The 15,261-nt window shown below is 39.5% G+C and overlaps 1 protein-coding gene across 2 annotated transcripts; it reads left to right on the top strand.

Annotated features, from left to right (window-relative positions):
* Positions 1-1,112: 1,112 nt before the first annotated feature.
* On the top strand, positions 1,113-12,850 carry syn1 (synapsin I). Of its 2 annotated transcripts, none has more exons than XM_050051803.1 (14): positions 1,113-1,333; positions 1,619-2,074; positions 3,085-3,142; positions 4,368-4,459; positions 4,629-4,785; positions 4,901-4,990; positions 5,522-5,584; positions 5,701-5,843; positions 5,939-6,013; positions 6,112-6,214; positions 6,303-6,434; positions 7,681-7,750; positions 7,906-8,440; positions 9,693-12,850. In XM_050051803.1, the coding sequence occupies exons 2-14, from the start codon at positions 1,755-1,757 to the stop codon at positions 9,718-9,720; spliced, it is 1,866 nt and encodes a 621-aa protein (XP_049907760.1). In that variant the 5' UTR covers positions 1,113-1,333; positions 1,619-1,754; the 3' UTR covers positions 9,721-12,850. The 2 variants fall into 2 exon arrangements, with proteins under 2 accessions (XP_049907760.1, XP_049907759.1); XM_050051802.1 differs by having other exon boundaries at positions 9,655-12,850.
* Positions 12,851-15,261: the final 2,411 nt, after the last annotated feature.

The raw sequence follows: 15,261 nt of genomic DNA, 5'->3' as shown, positions 1-15,261 counted from the left end.
AATTTTAATTTAAGATTTTCTTATTTTACGACTTCAAGGTGACTTGTTCAAAGTGCTTCTTTTGTACAACTAATATGCCACAAACCCATAAATTTCAATTTGCAATGGCATTAAACATAAAGAGGCAAAAAATAGATTTCAGATCGCCATTTTCAGGGCCACTTAAAGACAATAGGTAAACTTTGAGGTCCTCAGGCAGAGGTCTTTTGTATGTTCCAGAGCCCCGGCTGAAAACTAAAGGCTACAATGCGTTTGCTTACTTTTATCGAAGAGCCTTTCTTGATTTTTCTTGAGCTTTTAATTGATTTAAAATGTCTTTTATTTCCTCAGTTTTTATACCAAAAGTTTTTATCAGTTCTTTTTAAAATTGTTGTTTTCATGTCTTGTCTGTTAAAATATTTGACATGTAAAGCACTTGGTAACTGTTTTGAAAATCGCTTTATAAATAAAGATTACTATTTATAAATGAAGATTATTATTATATTGCTGATATCGTACACTTATCAGTATATCTATCATTATATAATCCTATTATGTCATATATATACTTAAAATGGTCTGTGTACATGTACTTTTATGTTCATATCCTACACACTTCCCTGTGCATTTTACTACTGTGCGATATTCAACCACTGACTGCAATATTTATATTTTTCCTGTAAGAAATACTACACTACATACAGTAGTAGGACATACAATATCTGCAGGTCTTTAAGTTTAAAAGTGTATATATTGTGTTAAACTATCTAATTTGTACTTTTGTAGTATTTTTATCCTTAATTATCACACAATCACTTTTTTCTTGCTTCTCTTGACCTGCTGTGACATGGTAATTTCCCAGTGTGGAATTAATAAAGTCTCATCTTATCTTATCTCGTGATAATATAAAAATGTACTTTGATTTGCAATAGAGAAATAAATCTCCCTCCTTGCAATTAAATCTAGGCCTATTACTATTAATAATGTATGAGCCTAAATATCAGTTGGGCTGTCAAGATGAATTTAAAACAAAAACCTCGTCATTGTGCATTTATTGTGAAAGCAAGGCCCGGAAGTCGTGCCCTGCACTTTATCAACCTTGACTCTCTTGCAGACTCCTTTCCCTCAGGATGACTGGGAGTGACGCAGGGCAGACGGAAAAAACTAGGGCTTGAGGGTAAGGACGGGGAGAACGGCGGTGATGCAGGAAGGACTGTAGCTTTCATTTCACAGGTTTAAGCCCGATGCACGGCCTGCCCGCCTGCACAGAGGACATGACAGTCACCTATATGTAGATAATAATTAGGCATCATCACCTCATCCTTGGGGCGGATCAGTTTGGATACACTCCCAGGTAGGCTTTCATCATGTCTTGTTATGACAGTTACTACTAATCAGGCTACAACAGTGTTTACTCTGATAGGTGGGTCTATTAGCAAAATGCATCAGATAGATTTGGAAATAATTGATTTGGTTTGAGTCAGTCCTGCGGACCCTTATTTTCTCAGCTGTTATTGTGATGCTGTGTGTTTGCTTTACCTGAGCTAATTCCTTAAGCTACACAGTCACGATCCCTTTACTTGTGTGATCAGATATTAAAAATCTGCACCTAATTAATACCACATTGTTTCCTCTCTAGGAATCATTGATCCCCGTCTCTGCACATGGAAAAGTAGCCTAGTCATTCCGTTTTCTTACTGAACACCAAGTTGTAAGTCGCATCCAGTTGGAGGATATTTGGACCCCTCTTTCCGTCATTTTAACAAGTCTCCATCATGAACTACCTGCGTCGACGACTCTCGGACAGCAATTTCATGTCCAACCTGCCCAATGGCTACATGACCGATCTCCAACGCCCCGACCCGCCGCAGCAAAGCCCCGCAGTGTCGCCCGGACCGACGGAGAGGCGCCAGTCCGCCAGCCAGCCGCAGCAGCAACCTGCAGGTGGAGGCTCCAGCTTCTTCTCATCCATATCTAATGCTGTCAAACAGACCACAGCTGCTGCGGCTGCCACCTTATCCGAGGCAGCTGATAGAGCAGGAGTCACCAGCAGTGCCAAGATCCTCCTGGTTATCGATGACCAGCAAACCGACTGGTAAGAGCAGTGCGCATTGCCAGCGCGGTGCCTCGTCTAGACAAAAATGTGTGCCAGACCGTGGGTTGCAGTGGCCCTAACATCTAGAAGGTCATATGATTCATCCAGTGCTGTGAGGTATATCACGTGTGAAGGCCGGTGGCTTGTTGCTCAGACCTGAAACACCCTGCAGATGTGTTTGTGTACTGATAGTGCCATGGCAAAAAAGCGCAAATGACTGAAGGAAGAGAAGCCATTTTCATTTGGCGATCAGCTATTGCTCGTGTCGAAATAATCTTGCAATATTAGGCCAGTGTACTGGGTATGGGCTAATGCCACCATGATGATGAAGGTATTTTCAAGTCAAGTGGGTGTAGGAGCATATTGAGCAGAAGAAAAATGCATGCATAAGGTTAGTCAAGCCTCCTCACCAGTATACATTATGCATGCTCATTGGAGCTTTGCGCACAAGGCAGAGGTGATAAAACACTGTGCTCTTGTCCCAAGATGACACCCTTGGCGATAATAAACTATGTAGATCTGTGCATCAAAACCCTACAGTACAGAGGCCCTTTGGTTCCCCTGCTCTATCACAGCAGTCAGGAGATGTGGATATTTATACTTAATAAGGTGCATGTAAAATGCATAGACCAGTATTTATGTCCTTATGTGCACCAGGTAGGTTATGATAATGTTACTTAATGTAGCTGTACTTTTTGTTTATGCTGCATAGTGCCTTCTAAACAGCTGAACCGCCTGATCCTCATGCTTATCCAGCAGTTGCAGCATTAAAAATATGCAGCACTGCCACTAATAGATTGCTGTATCTGTGGCAAAATAGCATTTTGTTCCCTTGATGTCGTCTTATTTTATGTATCTGACACTCACTCTTTCATTTTCCAGAAATATTCTGTGTTTTGAAATGTTGCTGCAGAAAATGTCAGCTGTCAATTACAGGAGACATTTGCAAAATGAAATTCATGTTTCGTGTCTGGATACAAATTGGATTCAAATCCTCATTTCACGTGCAGGGTAAAGGTCTTCAGAGGAAGAAAGGTCCACGGTGAATTTGACATCAAGGTGGAACAGGTAGGTTTTACACATGCAACTATTTGCTTTATTCTGTGTTAGTGTATATCTTTACTCCCCACAAGGAGGACAGGGAACATGTAAAATAAAGACGACAGTGATTCAACTAGTTAAAAATAAACCAGCCCAGCTTTACTGAGCATTGTGACCAGACTGTGGACCTCAGTTGAAGGGATGTTGCATCAGTCTTTCAGAGGAAATTATTTATTTGTGTTTTGTTAGAAAATAAAATTGTGTCTGATCTATTCATGTGAAGAACTGGTAACTGAAGAAGTAGGGTTATTTTCCTCTGTCGCTGAAGGCATTGCATTATTTTAGGACAAGTTGATTGTTTTAGCTGTTATCCATGGAAAATGTCCCTCTGCCCATATTATGCATCCTTTGTCCTCACTTTGATCCTGTTTTGGTTTTCACATTTTTATTTTCTGAGGCACTGTCACCTCTAAGTCCTTTGGTGAATCATTCCGTTGGGTAAATCTTACTAATATGTCAACTTGCATTTTAGGTGCACTGATCAACAACAGGCTTGATACTAACATCCAATGATTCATGGTTTCTTCAGTAAATAACAGATGAATCATCTAGTACAATGGGAGCTATTACTGCGTTCACAGAGAGCCTTTAGAATGATAAATGTCCCAGGGTCCAGTTTACTACTGAGTGAGTATTGATATGAGAGGGAGATGCTGCATTCATTATCACGCTGAAGTGTGCTCTGTTGACACCTGATTAAGAGAAACACTTTGCCTCCACAAAGCCAGACTGACTAATGCAAATTTTTAAGTGTAATCGCTTATATAGATGAATCAGTTGTTTGTTTTGTTTAACAACTCACCAATAGTCAATCTGGTAAATTTGTGAACCATAATGTGTAGCCTCTTAAGAATATTTATTAATACAGTATGTGTAGGTGGTTAGTTTTGCTGTAATGCACCCAGCAGCACTTTGAGGACACCCTGAAAGTTTTTAGATCTTTTCCGCTGCCTGAGGCATTTTCCTAGCCTTCTATTTTTGTCTCTCTACTTCATGTTGCGCTGTCGTTTCCATTATTTCCCCCGTGGCCTCTTAACAGGTAGAACACACTTCAGATAAAGTCTGCCATCTTGTATGTGTACCCTGTTCAACTTGGCTCATGTAGAATATGTGGTTATTCCCATCCTCTTGCTATAATCAGGATATTAGTGTTTTGTATGGTGTTCAATTGACCTTGACGTTGTCCTTTTAGGCAGAATTCTCTGAAATCAGTCTGGTGGTCAATTCCATGGGCACCTACAATGTGGACATTGATGCAATCCGAAGTGGGCATAAGGTTACTAAGTAAGTACTCTGCAAAGTATTTCTAGTTATTAAGCTTGCAGTGCTGCTTCAAATTTGAGGTTATGTTGAAGTTTGCTCAAATTCCTTTATAACCTGAATGACATGGCCTCATAACTGCTCAGTTTGTTTTGCAATCTGTTTAATATTTTGCTAATGTCCTCTGTCACAGATCCTTTAAGCCAGACTTTGTGCTGATCAGACAGCATGCCTTCAGCATGGACAAGAATGGAGACCACCGGAACATAGTGATTGGTCTGCAGTATGCTGGACTGCCAAGTGTTAACACTTTGCACTCTGTCTATAATTTCTGTGACAAGCCATGGGTGGTAAGTTTTATTCAGTTAGTTAATTTGAAAACATATTGCACATTAAATGTATCTGAATAGATACATAATTTTTTGGTTACAAATGATCCATCCTGAATATTTGTGTCTATTTTAGTTCGCTCAGATGTCTAGACTCTTCAAGCAACTGGGCCCAGAGGAGTTCCCACTGATAGAGCAGGTTTACTATCCAAACCACAAGGAAATGGTGAGTCCATTGCCATCTGCTGTCCTTCTCTCTCTCTATCTCCCCTCCCCCTTCCCACTTGTGCTGATGGGTATGTGTTACTGCTAAACCCCTAAAGAGTCACAAACAGGTCATCCCTCTGCACGGGTCACATATTAGGAAGGTAATTCACTTCCGTGTCAATATTCCATCTCATGTAGCAGCTGAATCCAATCTAATTTTCTGGGGAGTGTCCTGTTTTCTTCGTTCTGGGTAGAGGCAGAGTTTTTGATTATTCGTCTGCCAAGTCTGTGACAGTACAGTTACACTGAGTCTGTTGCTGCAGAGCAATCATCTCCACCCCTGCAGTCACAGGCTGACAGTATTGGGCTGGTTTTCAAGCCATCAATATGAATCAGAGTCTCTTGCAGAAAAAAGAGAAGGGGTGCTGTGTGTCACTTCTGTTTGATTGAAATGCATTTAAAATGTGTTTTTTTAATAATTAGAGTACCATGATGAATTCATTTATAAGAAATCTGAGTAATTGATAATGTGATAATGCTCTTGTTACAGATTACCTCCCCTCGGTTTCCTGTAGTGGTAAAGATGGGCCATGCTCACTCAGGAATGGGAAAGGTAGTACTGGAGTGCCCAAGGGTTAATGCAATTATCAGTGTGCAGTGTGTGTAAACACAGTATTTCTGGGACCAATATATGCTAGTATATTTATATTTTGACCTTTGCTACTCTAGGTGAAAGTGGACAATCAATATGATTTTCAAGATATTGCCAGTGTTGTGGCACTGACCAAGACTTACGCCACATCTGAGCCCTTCATTGATGCAAAGTATGATGTCCGCATCCAGAAGATTGGCAACAATTACAAAGCTTACATGTGAGTTTCAGACTACTACCAAAGAGCTGACACATCAGTATATGTTTAAAACAAATGAAAATTGTTAAATATTGAATTCATTTCTAAACGAACAGGAGAACATCAATTTCTGGCAACTGGAAGACCAACACTGGCTCATCTATGCTTGAGCAGGTGGCCATGTCAGACAAGTAAGAGCTCATGAGTTATGATGAGAGATGATGATGAGATTGTAAATCCCATAATGTTTCACTGTACTATAAGAGCTCTGTTTATCACATTATTATAGGTACAGAATGTGGGTGGACTCTTGCTCTGACATTTTTGGAGGGTTGGATATCTGCGCCGTAGAGGCTCTACATGGTAAAGATGGCAAGGACTACATTATAGAGGTACTAGACGGCAGTATAATGATATCAGGAAATCATATGTCTCTGACCTTAAAGGAAATCCATTAAAACCATCATATGTGGATTTTAGGTTGATGACTGTTCGATGCCACTGATTGGGGACCAGCAGGATGAGGATCGCATTCAGATTGCAGAGCTGGTGATTTCCAGGATGAACCTGGTTGTTCCTCGCACTACAAGCTCTTCCACAGCAGGGCAGCAGGTACAGTTGCTCTCAAACCAAAAAGTATTCTTTTTTGACCCCAGTAATCTCCCACCTTTCTGTATTTTCCACACTTCTGTTGAAAAAATATGTCAAGTCAGGTCTGTTTTTATTTAGGCTGCACAGTTACACACAAGGTTTCTCATAATATCTTACAATAAAAGAAAGGACAGAAAATGCAGCTGGAACAGTAGGCATAAAACTTGAGTAAAGGGAAACAGCGATAACAGATATGCAATGGAAATTATATTAGTCTTAACAGATAATGAGTGAATACATAGTGAAATACATACATGTCCATGAGTATGTGGTGCCCATCCACACAAAGCTTTAAATATCAAAGCATAGGCCCTTCATTGCACAGTTAATAAGTGTAGAATTTGTGTTATATGGTTGACTATTTTGATATACTGAGAATTCTAGCATTACCATTTGGACCAATCTCAAGGCAACTGGTGGAACCATCTGTGCGAAGCCTTTGCATATGACAGCATGGTTAATACCGTGGACATGTTGCAAAAAAAAAAAAGTTATGATTTTCAAAATGTTATTGATTCGAAGAATAGAAAGAGGTCAGAAATAACACTAATATTTTAACACTGACACTGAAATTGTAGCCATCAAAATGGCAATTTCTGAAAATAGATGTTTATGTCTGACCAGACTAACACTCAGCATGTGAGTCTTACAGTATTTTCGGGTTCATTGAGTGAGCTGACATAGTCTGAGGTATCAGACAAACTGTTTAACAAAAGACGTCAGGCTTAATAGGTGCATATAATTGAGTGTCATCAGCATAGAAGTGGATATTTCTGTCACATTTCTGGCCACAACATAAAAATGAATAGTAATGGGCCAAGCACTGATCCTTGGGGCACTGCAGACTTAATTGTAGAGATGAGGTGGTGTGATTGTAGACAATACAAGACATCATCTATGTGACAATGGACTTGAAGGGCCAGAAAGAGTCAAACATCCTGAACTGACATCATTTAGCACTACTGCAATGTTTCATGACTTTTTATGAAGCTGTGAACCCATACTTTTTATAGCAGAGGAGTCTCTAATATAATATAATTATCCTTGATGCTAGGCTTCTAGATGTCTATCTTGCAGTAGAATGTTTTTTTTGAACAAATCAAGACAATAATATATTTTTTCCACTGAATATAATTTTCTAGCTGTTTTTTTTCTTTCTTTGGTATGTGATAAACATTTGCCCTTTTAACTACTGTCTGTTTTGTAGAGAGCAGTGTCTCCTCAGCCTGTCTCACAGCCCAAAGTTCCACAGGCTCAACCACGCCCCTCACCTCAGGGTAAGAACTTGATCTTTCACAATCACAAAACACTGGGTTAAAAGATGCCATTTGATTTCGTTTAGAAATCATTTATCTTTATTTTTAAGTCTGGAAAAGCAAGCATATTAAGAAAGCAACTGAATGTGATTGCTGCTTTTGTTTATCTCCTGTAGGTGGTCCGCAGCAAAGCCCCCCACCTCAGCAGCGCCCACAGCCTCAAGGCCAGCCTCCTGCACAGGCCCAGCAATCTGCTGTGAACCCTGCTGCCGGTGACCCCAGTGCCCAGGCGAAGGCTACCCAAGGACCTGCAGCCCAGCCACGGCCACCAGGTCAGGGAGCTTCTCAAGGCCAGAGACCTCCTTCTGGTCAGGGCTCTCCTCAACGAAGCCAAGGAGGTTCGCCTCAAGCTCAGAGGCAACAGTCTGTCACCCAGCAGCAGAAATCTGCAGGCCCTGGCCAGAAACCTCCAACAGGCCAACCACAGCAGAGGCCTGCCCAGCCCCCTAGGCAGCAGTCACAGGGAGGGGCGCAGCAACAGAGGGCTCCTGGACAACAAGGTCGTTCTGGAGGACCCACCACCCAGCAGCCCCGACCTGCTGCTCAAGGCCAGGGGGGCCCAGGCGGACGACCCCCGCTGCAGCAAAAGCCTCAGCCCCCACAAAAACCTAGCCAGGACAGCCCGGCTATGGGCGGCTCTCCACAACTAAAGTAAGTAATTGCATATGATAAATGATTTGGGATCAGTTCCCTCTCATTTTTCAAAACTGAACCTTAGAGCTGATCCTTTCTTACTTTTTGCCTGCACTGAGATATGCATGCCACATGGGAAATCTATTCATGCTCTTTATTGACAAACAATCCACTTGAATGTGCATGATTTATCGATTCTTACATTTTCAGTCCTTTGGCAACAGTTTCACAAAACATAACATTTCAGATTGTCCTCAGACAACAGCAAGCTGGCTTGCAGTTGTTCACCATATTGAATCTACCACATCTGTCACAATGCATATTCTCGGACAAAGGTTACCAAAGTCTCTAAATCCTACTTTCAAATGAGTTTTCTCATATATAAAAATGTAAATAACTATTAATACTGTGTATTACTCCGTATTATTCAGCTTTTAGAAGTAGTTTATTTTTTTCATTTATGACATAGAAATAACAATTTTGTCTCTTGATTTTAATATTTCTTGATAAAACAAATAAGATATAAAATCTTACTGCCATATGTAAAGTAATTTCAACTGAATCTTCCTCTGATACACATTCAGCCACAAAATTAAAGTGAGACAGCATATTTGATAACTATAAGGAACATACAGTATTTCATTAATGTTTGCATATAATCAAAATAATAGCCTGTTGTAATACTGTACAGATTTGTGTTTTCAAAAAAGACAAACTAAACTCAAAATAGGCTTGTTACTACTACTGACAATTTATAGTGCTCATTCTGATCTGAAGCTATCAAAGCTGTGCAATGTATACTTACATTTTATCTGTATTTGAGAGTTTAGCTGCAAAACAGTCTGTATATTGTTCAATACATACAGAGGCTAGGTTTTATGCACAGACAATTCACATAATCTTAATTTTGGATTATATTAATCAGATTGCATTGTGCTTTCTTGTCTTGAAATGGAGACATAAAACACTTGTCCTCAATCCCTGATTTAAAAAAAGAACAAACATGCCTCTCTGCATCCTGTAAAGTCATTCACTATTCATATCATATTTGAGATGATAAGGGGATACTGAATGACCATAGAGAAGGAATGCGCTTTTATCATCTTTTACTGAGCCTTTTCTCTCCTGTCTCTCTCCGTCTTGCCGTGCTCCAGTCTTTTCATTCCATGGGTTTGCTGCATGACTTTAATAGCCTCTTCCTCTCCTCTATTGCCATTTTCTTCTCTTTATAGCAAGTCCCAGTCTCTTACCAATACCTTCAACATTCCAGAAACCCCAGCGCCACGAGCCAGCCTTAGCCAGGACGAGGTGAAGGCTGAAACCATACGCAATCTACGCAAATCTTTTGCCAGTCTCTTCTCAGACTGAGACGGCATAAGCCCCCTTCCTCCTCCTCCTACTGACAGAAAGATGGACAGGCAAACTGAAGGACAGATTCCCCCAACCAACAAGGACCAACAGGATGCCGTCTCCAGTTCATGTACATTGACCCTGAAATGAAAATGTACACACTTGACACCCACTGCCTAAATACTTAAAACCTTTTCAAATGAACAAAAAGTAGAATACACAGAAAATTTAGGCACTGATATCTGAAACATTCCTTGCCTCGCCTCAAGCTTAAGTAAGTCATCTACTCATGGTGTCACACAAACAAAACACAAAAAAAGCCTGTATATGCATGAGCACACACACAAAAGTTAGAAACAAAACAACAAAATACTGCTCCCACTTGTTTGTTGGTGCCGTAAAGTCATTGTGATCTTTATGTTCGAGTTGTGGTTGGTTAGCCGAACAACCAAATCAATTAAGGGACTGTACAAAAATTATTTGGGTGCAGAATCAAATATTTTATGTTATAAAAAAAAGCAAGGCACTCCCCAGTGTTTTTCAATGTCTTAAAATAATATATTTATGGTAAACATAACAAAATAGTGAAAATATAGCCACTCTCTATTTTTGAATAAAGAGTTTGCGAAATAAACTGTTATTTTATCCTCTGCATATGGCAAAATGCTCCTTCATGGCACAAATGAAAACCACCTGTTTGATTTACTTACTATTTATCTATTTTTCCATAAGTAATCACACAAACATATGACAAAAATTAAACACCCTCAACTGATCTCTCAAAAAAGTCAGACAACCCTCCCTTTTGCAAAAATAAAAATAACAATAACCCCACTTTTTTTTACCCCCTCCACCCCTACAAATTTTTGTACAATCCCTAACTCAGCACAGCTGCACACACAGAATGTCCAGTGTTAGCTAATGCTAGATCTGTTCGAGCTGTTGACCGCTCATGGTGATGTCTTAGCTGCATGTCAACAGGAGGCAATGGTCGCATTTTCCAACCCCTGACATTGGCGCTTGTAACTGTGTCGTCACATGTAGTTGAATTAGTAGAGTAACCCAGTAGATGTTGTGAGGATGTTGTTGCTTCCACTTTTCCTCCCGTTTTTTGTCGCACAAGAGCAAATGCCCGAAAGCTCTCCACCTTGAACGCATGCCTTACACAGACAAGAACGTCAGATCAAATGGAGTTGTCTCAGGGATGTCCAATTGATTGTGACACTTGTATGTGGGTGAGGGTCTTCCATTACAGTTTTATTGTGGTTGTTTACTAATAATGAAGGAAGAGCATGCATTTTAATGAGGTAGAATGTTTCTATTATTTCAGATGCATTTGCACACAGTATACTGCAAAACTTATACTTGAACACAGTGACACTGACTGATGTATGAAGTCTATATTTTCAGGTTTATTCATCTGCCTCTTGACAAAGCAACAACTCGGTGTTCCCACCCTGGGGTGCTGCTGTGTCTGTGGTAGGTGCGGTACAGCAGGATACAGCGTAGGGTTTGCAACTGTTCAGGTACAGTTAGTGAAAAACTAGATTATTAACAGACACTTTCATTTCATAATCCCTTGATTTCAAAGAAATGTAATGAAAAGCGTCTGACTGTAAACCAGCCTTGAAGTTAGTGGATGTACAGCAAGTTAGAGGATTATGTTAGGTTGATTTTAAGGTTCAGCAGTAGTCAATGCATTGTGATTTTGCACTTAAGTATCTCCAAACATGAGTCTGTATCATACAGTGCAGCAGACTTCCTGCTTCCATATATGCCTCCCGGTTTTCAACGGGTTCATAGTCTGTAAGAAGAGGTTATACAGTAAAGAAATAATGTAAAGGTATAGGAATGTCAACTGTGGGATGCACCCCTGCGGTAGGTAGTAGTAGAACTCCTCCCTCGCACTGACAACCCTTTCTTTGATCACTACGGAAAAACTATTCTGTTTCCAGGCACTAACAATGTCTTCCAGAAGGAGTGCTGTCAACGTAGTTATGGCAATATCATGCTTTTTAGAGATGGCCCAATAGCCAAAAGTATAAAGGAGTCCTGGTTCCCCTGCAGAGTCTTCATGCAGCCTGTGTTTTGTGTAGCCACAGTGACCCCTTGTGCTCAATGGTGCATAAATGTGTGAATGTTGTTCTGTAACTGGTCAAACCAAATAGATGTGTTGTACAGAGCTCTGAGTGATGCAGATTGTCACATTTATCCCCAGCTGCTATTTGTGCTTGTTGATATTATGTGTGTCTCTCAACTTTTTTATTTTTTTACTTTGTGCTTTTTAGTTTCAATTATTTTCTACATGCTTCTTTGTTTCTATTAAGGCAGGACTATGTGGGGCTTGTATGTTTATGCATTAGTGATTCAGGGCTTCATTTTTAAATTTTACAGTGACTCAGTGTCAGTACATTACTGTCAGATTTATCGTGGCACAGCCTAACGCCAAGAGAATCAGTAAGAGCAGCTTTGTGTAATTGTTACACTGAGTGTGTAATTTATGAAAATGAGCCATCACGATTAGCATGGATGGTTAACTTTGAAAAATGTCATACTGTCGCTCAGAGGCCTGCTGGCCATATTAAGACATACCATTTGCCACGGCACTTCCTGAGACTGACAGGACGAGCTGTGACACCAATGCAAAGACGTAGATTTACGCGTTTATGTTTTTGATATTCACACATTTCTTTTGAAAATGTTTACATTATTTATAGTGGATATATCTGACTGTGAATGTACATTTTTTTCCTTTGTTACAGCTTGGTTTTATTGTTTTCTAAATGCATTGTATAATCATTGTGAAAAGATTAAATCCTTACAAATCTGAGTGGAACTGATTATCAGTCGATGCCTGCCAGATTCAAAAACGTACATCATAAATGTAAGTGCAAGAATCAAAAAGCTGAGGTTTTTTGTTAATCAAAAAATAAGATACTGCATACTGTAAATCATGGTGGATTATTGAATTAAATGTAAAAAAAAATATTTGATGTTATATGCAATGTAGCTATATTATGTGAAAATGAGTATGTTATTAAAACATGCACATGTCTAATAAAGTCTATGACCAATAATAACTGTTGTATTTGTTATTGACTGAATACAGAACAGTGTTAATGCTCAGTCTTTTGGGTTTAAGTTTCAGTTAATCATGTCTGTCCAACTTGGAAGAAAGATTCCTCTTCTGTCGTCCTTTTTTTTCCCCCAATGTCGAGGGTTGGAGGATGGAAATTGTTTTTGGCATCCATATCAAGAAATTTAAAAAATAATTTTGACCTTGGAATAGTATGTTATACAGGTGGGAACTGTGTTTGATGTGCTCATGTCTCTATTTGACACTGTTTAGTTAACAGGTCATTCTGCTATTAGTATTGTGCATAGTAGTAAGCAAAAAATATCTAAAATGTGAGGTCAGGAAGAAGCTGAAAAAAGTCTCTAAATCTTGCAATCATCTCTAAAGCAATAAAACATGCTATCAGATGTATGTTGCAAACTGTAAACTGAGCACACTTTGCTCAGCTGAACAGTGTTCTGCAGTAGTTGTAATAGCAGTCATACTAATGTGACCACAAGGTGGTGTGGGCCTGCAGTCTGACTATGAGAGCCTACAATTCTGCACAAGATTAATCAGGTTACATAATTCATTTTACACTTGTGTAATGAGTATACCTTTTTATGTCCCCACTGTTTGATCAGAGCTATTCATTACATTACATTACATTATTTGGCAAATGCTTTTATCAAAGCAACTTACAGTATGTGCATTCAAATCTCATAGGAGCATGAGCTAAATAGTAAAACTAGAAGTGCATCCCTCTCAAAAACTCAATAAACACATGCTCACTGCTATATTCCAACTGAATAGGATCTTAATTTTGTTTTAGAAATTAAATTTCTTATTGGAGTTTTGTCTTCTTTTGTGTTAAAATGCAAAGAGGTCTCATTATTGTGTCTTCTGAGACATACATTTTACATGATTTTGAGTCCTAATCACACAGAAAACATAAACATCAATGTGTGCATAATCCTATTAAACAAAACTAATCTGGCACATACACACAAAAGGCTCCCTGAATGCCACTCATCATACTTGAGCCTATCTTTTCTTCTTAGCATAAAGGCCTAATTCATGGTGTTGGTGGAAACACACACGTATTATGTTGCACTGTCTTTTGGACTTTCATTAGGGCTGCAAATCTGAATGCAGCAGCTGCAGCTGAGAGAGAGGCCAATAGTATTATGCATCCCCTGGTCAAAAGAACGACTGTGTTTCATTGTACAAATCAATGACTGCATCTACAAACAAATGCTTTCAAATCCAGATATTCTCCCTCATTCAACTTTAAAATGACTTGCACTGTCTAAATATTTTGGCTGGATGGTTTTATGCAGCGAGGGAGTGAGCTCAATTTTAATCACCAAATGGATCAATTTCGTTTTACCTTGAAAGTTTTCATTGCAGACAAAAGTGTCTGGAGTGCAAAATCCAATTTGCAAGCAGGATGTTATATAGCAGCTCCCTCACAAAAGGTCACTGTGTTTTTTTTAAAGCTCTGTCTGCCTGCTTGCATTTCCTATCTAGCTGCCCAGTGGGCCATACCATTCTCTCCTAACAAATCTAGGTTTGGTTAGCAGTTCAGACGCACATCTGATCAGGAAAGACATGAATTCATGTTGAACATGTTCCGGAAGATGATTTAATTGTACTTTTTTTGGCATCTAACATTAGTAAGTCAGCATCATTCACACATACCACTTTGTAATTTTTTGCCCACACTAGCAAAAGGAGTGACTTTAGTATCTTGATAGAGGACAGCAGGCTGTTACTGGTGAGAGTTTATCACTATCTGGCAAACTACGCCATCCATTCACAAGAAAACAACAAAAATTGTGATTTTCTCCCACAACAGTCATACACTTGAAGTGTTGTGTAATCATCCTAATACAACTCCTATGACTTTGCAGGTCACAAACAAAGAATCCAAGGGTATTGTCAGCAATGGTCTTGTTCTGTTACGGGAGGGGCACTCACGACTTCTTCTCTGAGCCAGGATATTTCTAGAGCTGACCCATTTAAACAGCATGGAGAAGCTGCGAGCACAGGTGCATCTGGATGGCTGCAACTGCCAACCAGAATGCGTAATTACATACATTAAGTGTCAAAACTGATTTGCACATGTAATTTGATGGGTGGACGTGAGAAACTACACAGGATTTGAGTGGGAAAAAATCCAGACACCAGGGCCATGCCGCATTTGTTTCATTCATGTCGAATACTTGAACTGAATAAATCTAAGTGTTCAGCAGTTCTTTTATGAGGGAAAGTGAACAATTCAGTTGTTTTATTCAGAAAAGTAGGCTTTGAATGACAAACAGTGGCTGTTACAGCTATTATACATGGCCTACAGCCCTGCACAATTAGTGCAACTCAGTACTGCTTAGTATTGTGCTGCTGCGAGATAGAGAGCGAGAGATATCCATATTTA

This window comes from Epinephelus moara, chromosome 8, assembly GCF_006386435.1.
Source record: "Epinephelus moara isolate mb chromosome 8, YSFRI_EMoa_1.0, whole genome shotgun sequence".
In the NCBI taxonomy this organism is placed as follows: domain Eukaryota; kingdom Metazoa; phylum Chordata; class Actinopteri; order Perciformes; family Serranidae; genus Epinephelus; species Epinephelus moara.
This window is presented reverse-complemented; position numbering and strand designations above follow the sequence as displayed.

Bases quoted from the DNA above. Each gene is read 5' to 3' on its own strand.
- syn1 (XM_050051802.1), top strand. From the start codon at position 1,755: ATGAACTACCTGCGTCGACGACTCTCGGACAGCAATTTCATGTCCAAC. The intron at 3,143-4,367 runs GTAGGTTTTACA...TTGTCCTTTTAG, and splicing joins TTGACATCAAGGTGGAACAG to GCAGAATTCTCTGAAATCAG. The intron at 7,751-7,905 runs GTAAGAACTTGA...TATCTCCTGTAG, and splicing joins ACCACGCCCCTCACCTCAGG to GTGGTCCGCAGCAAAGCCCC.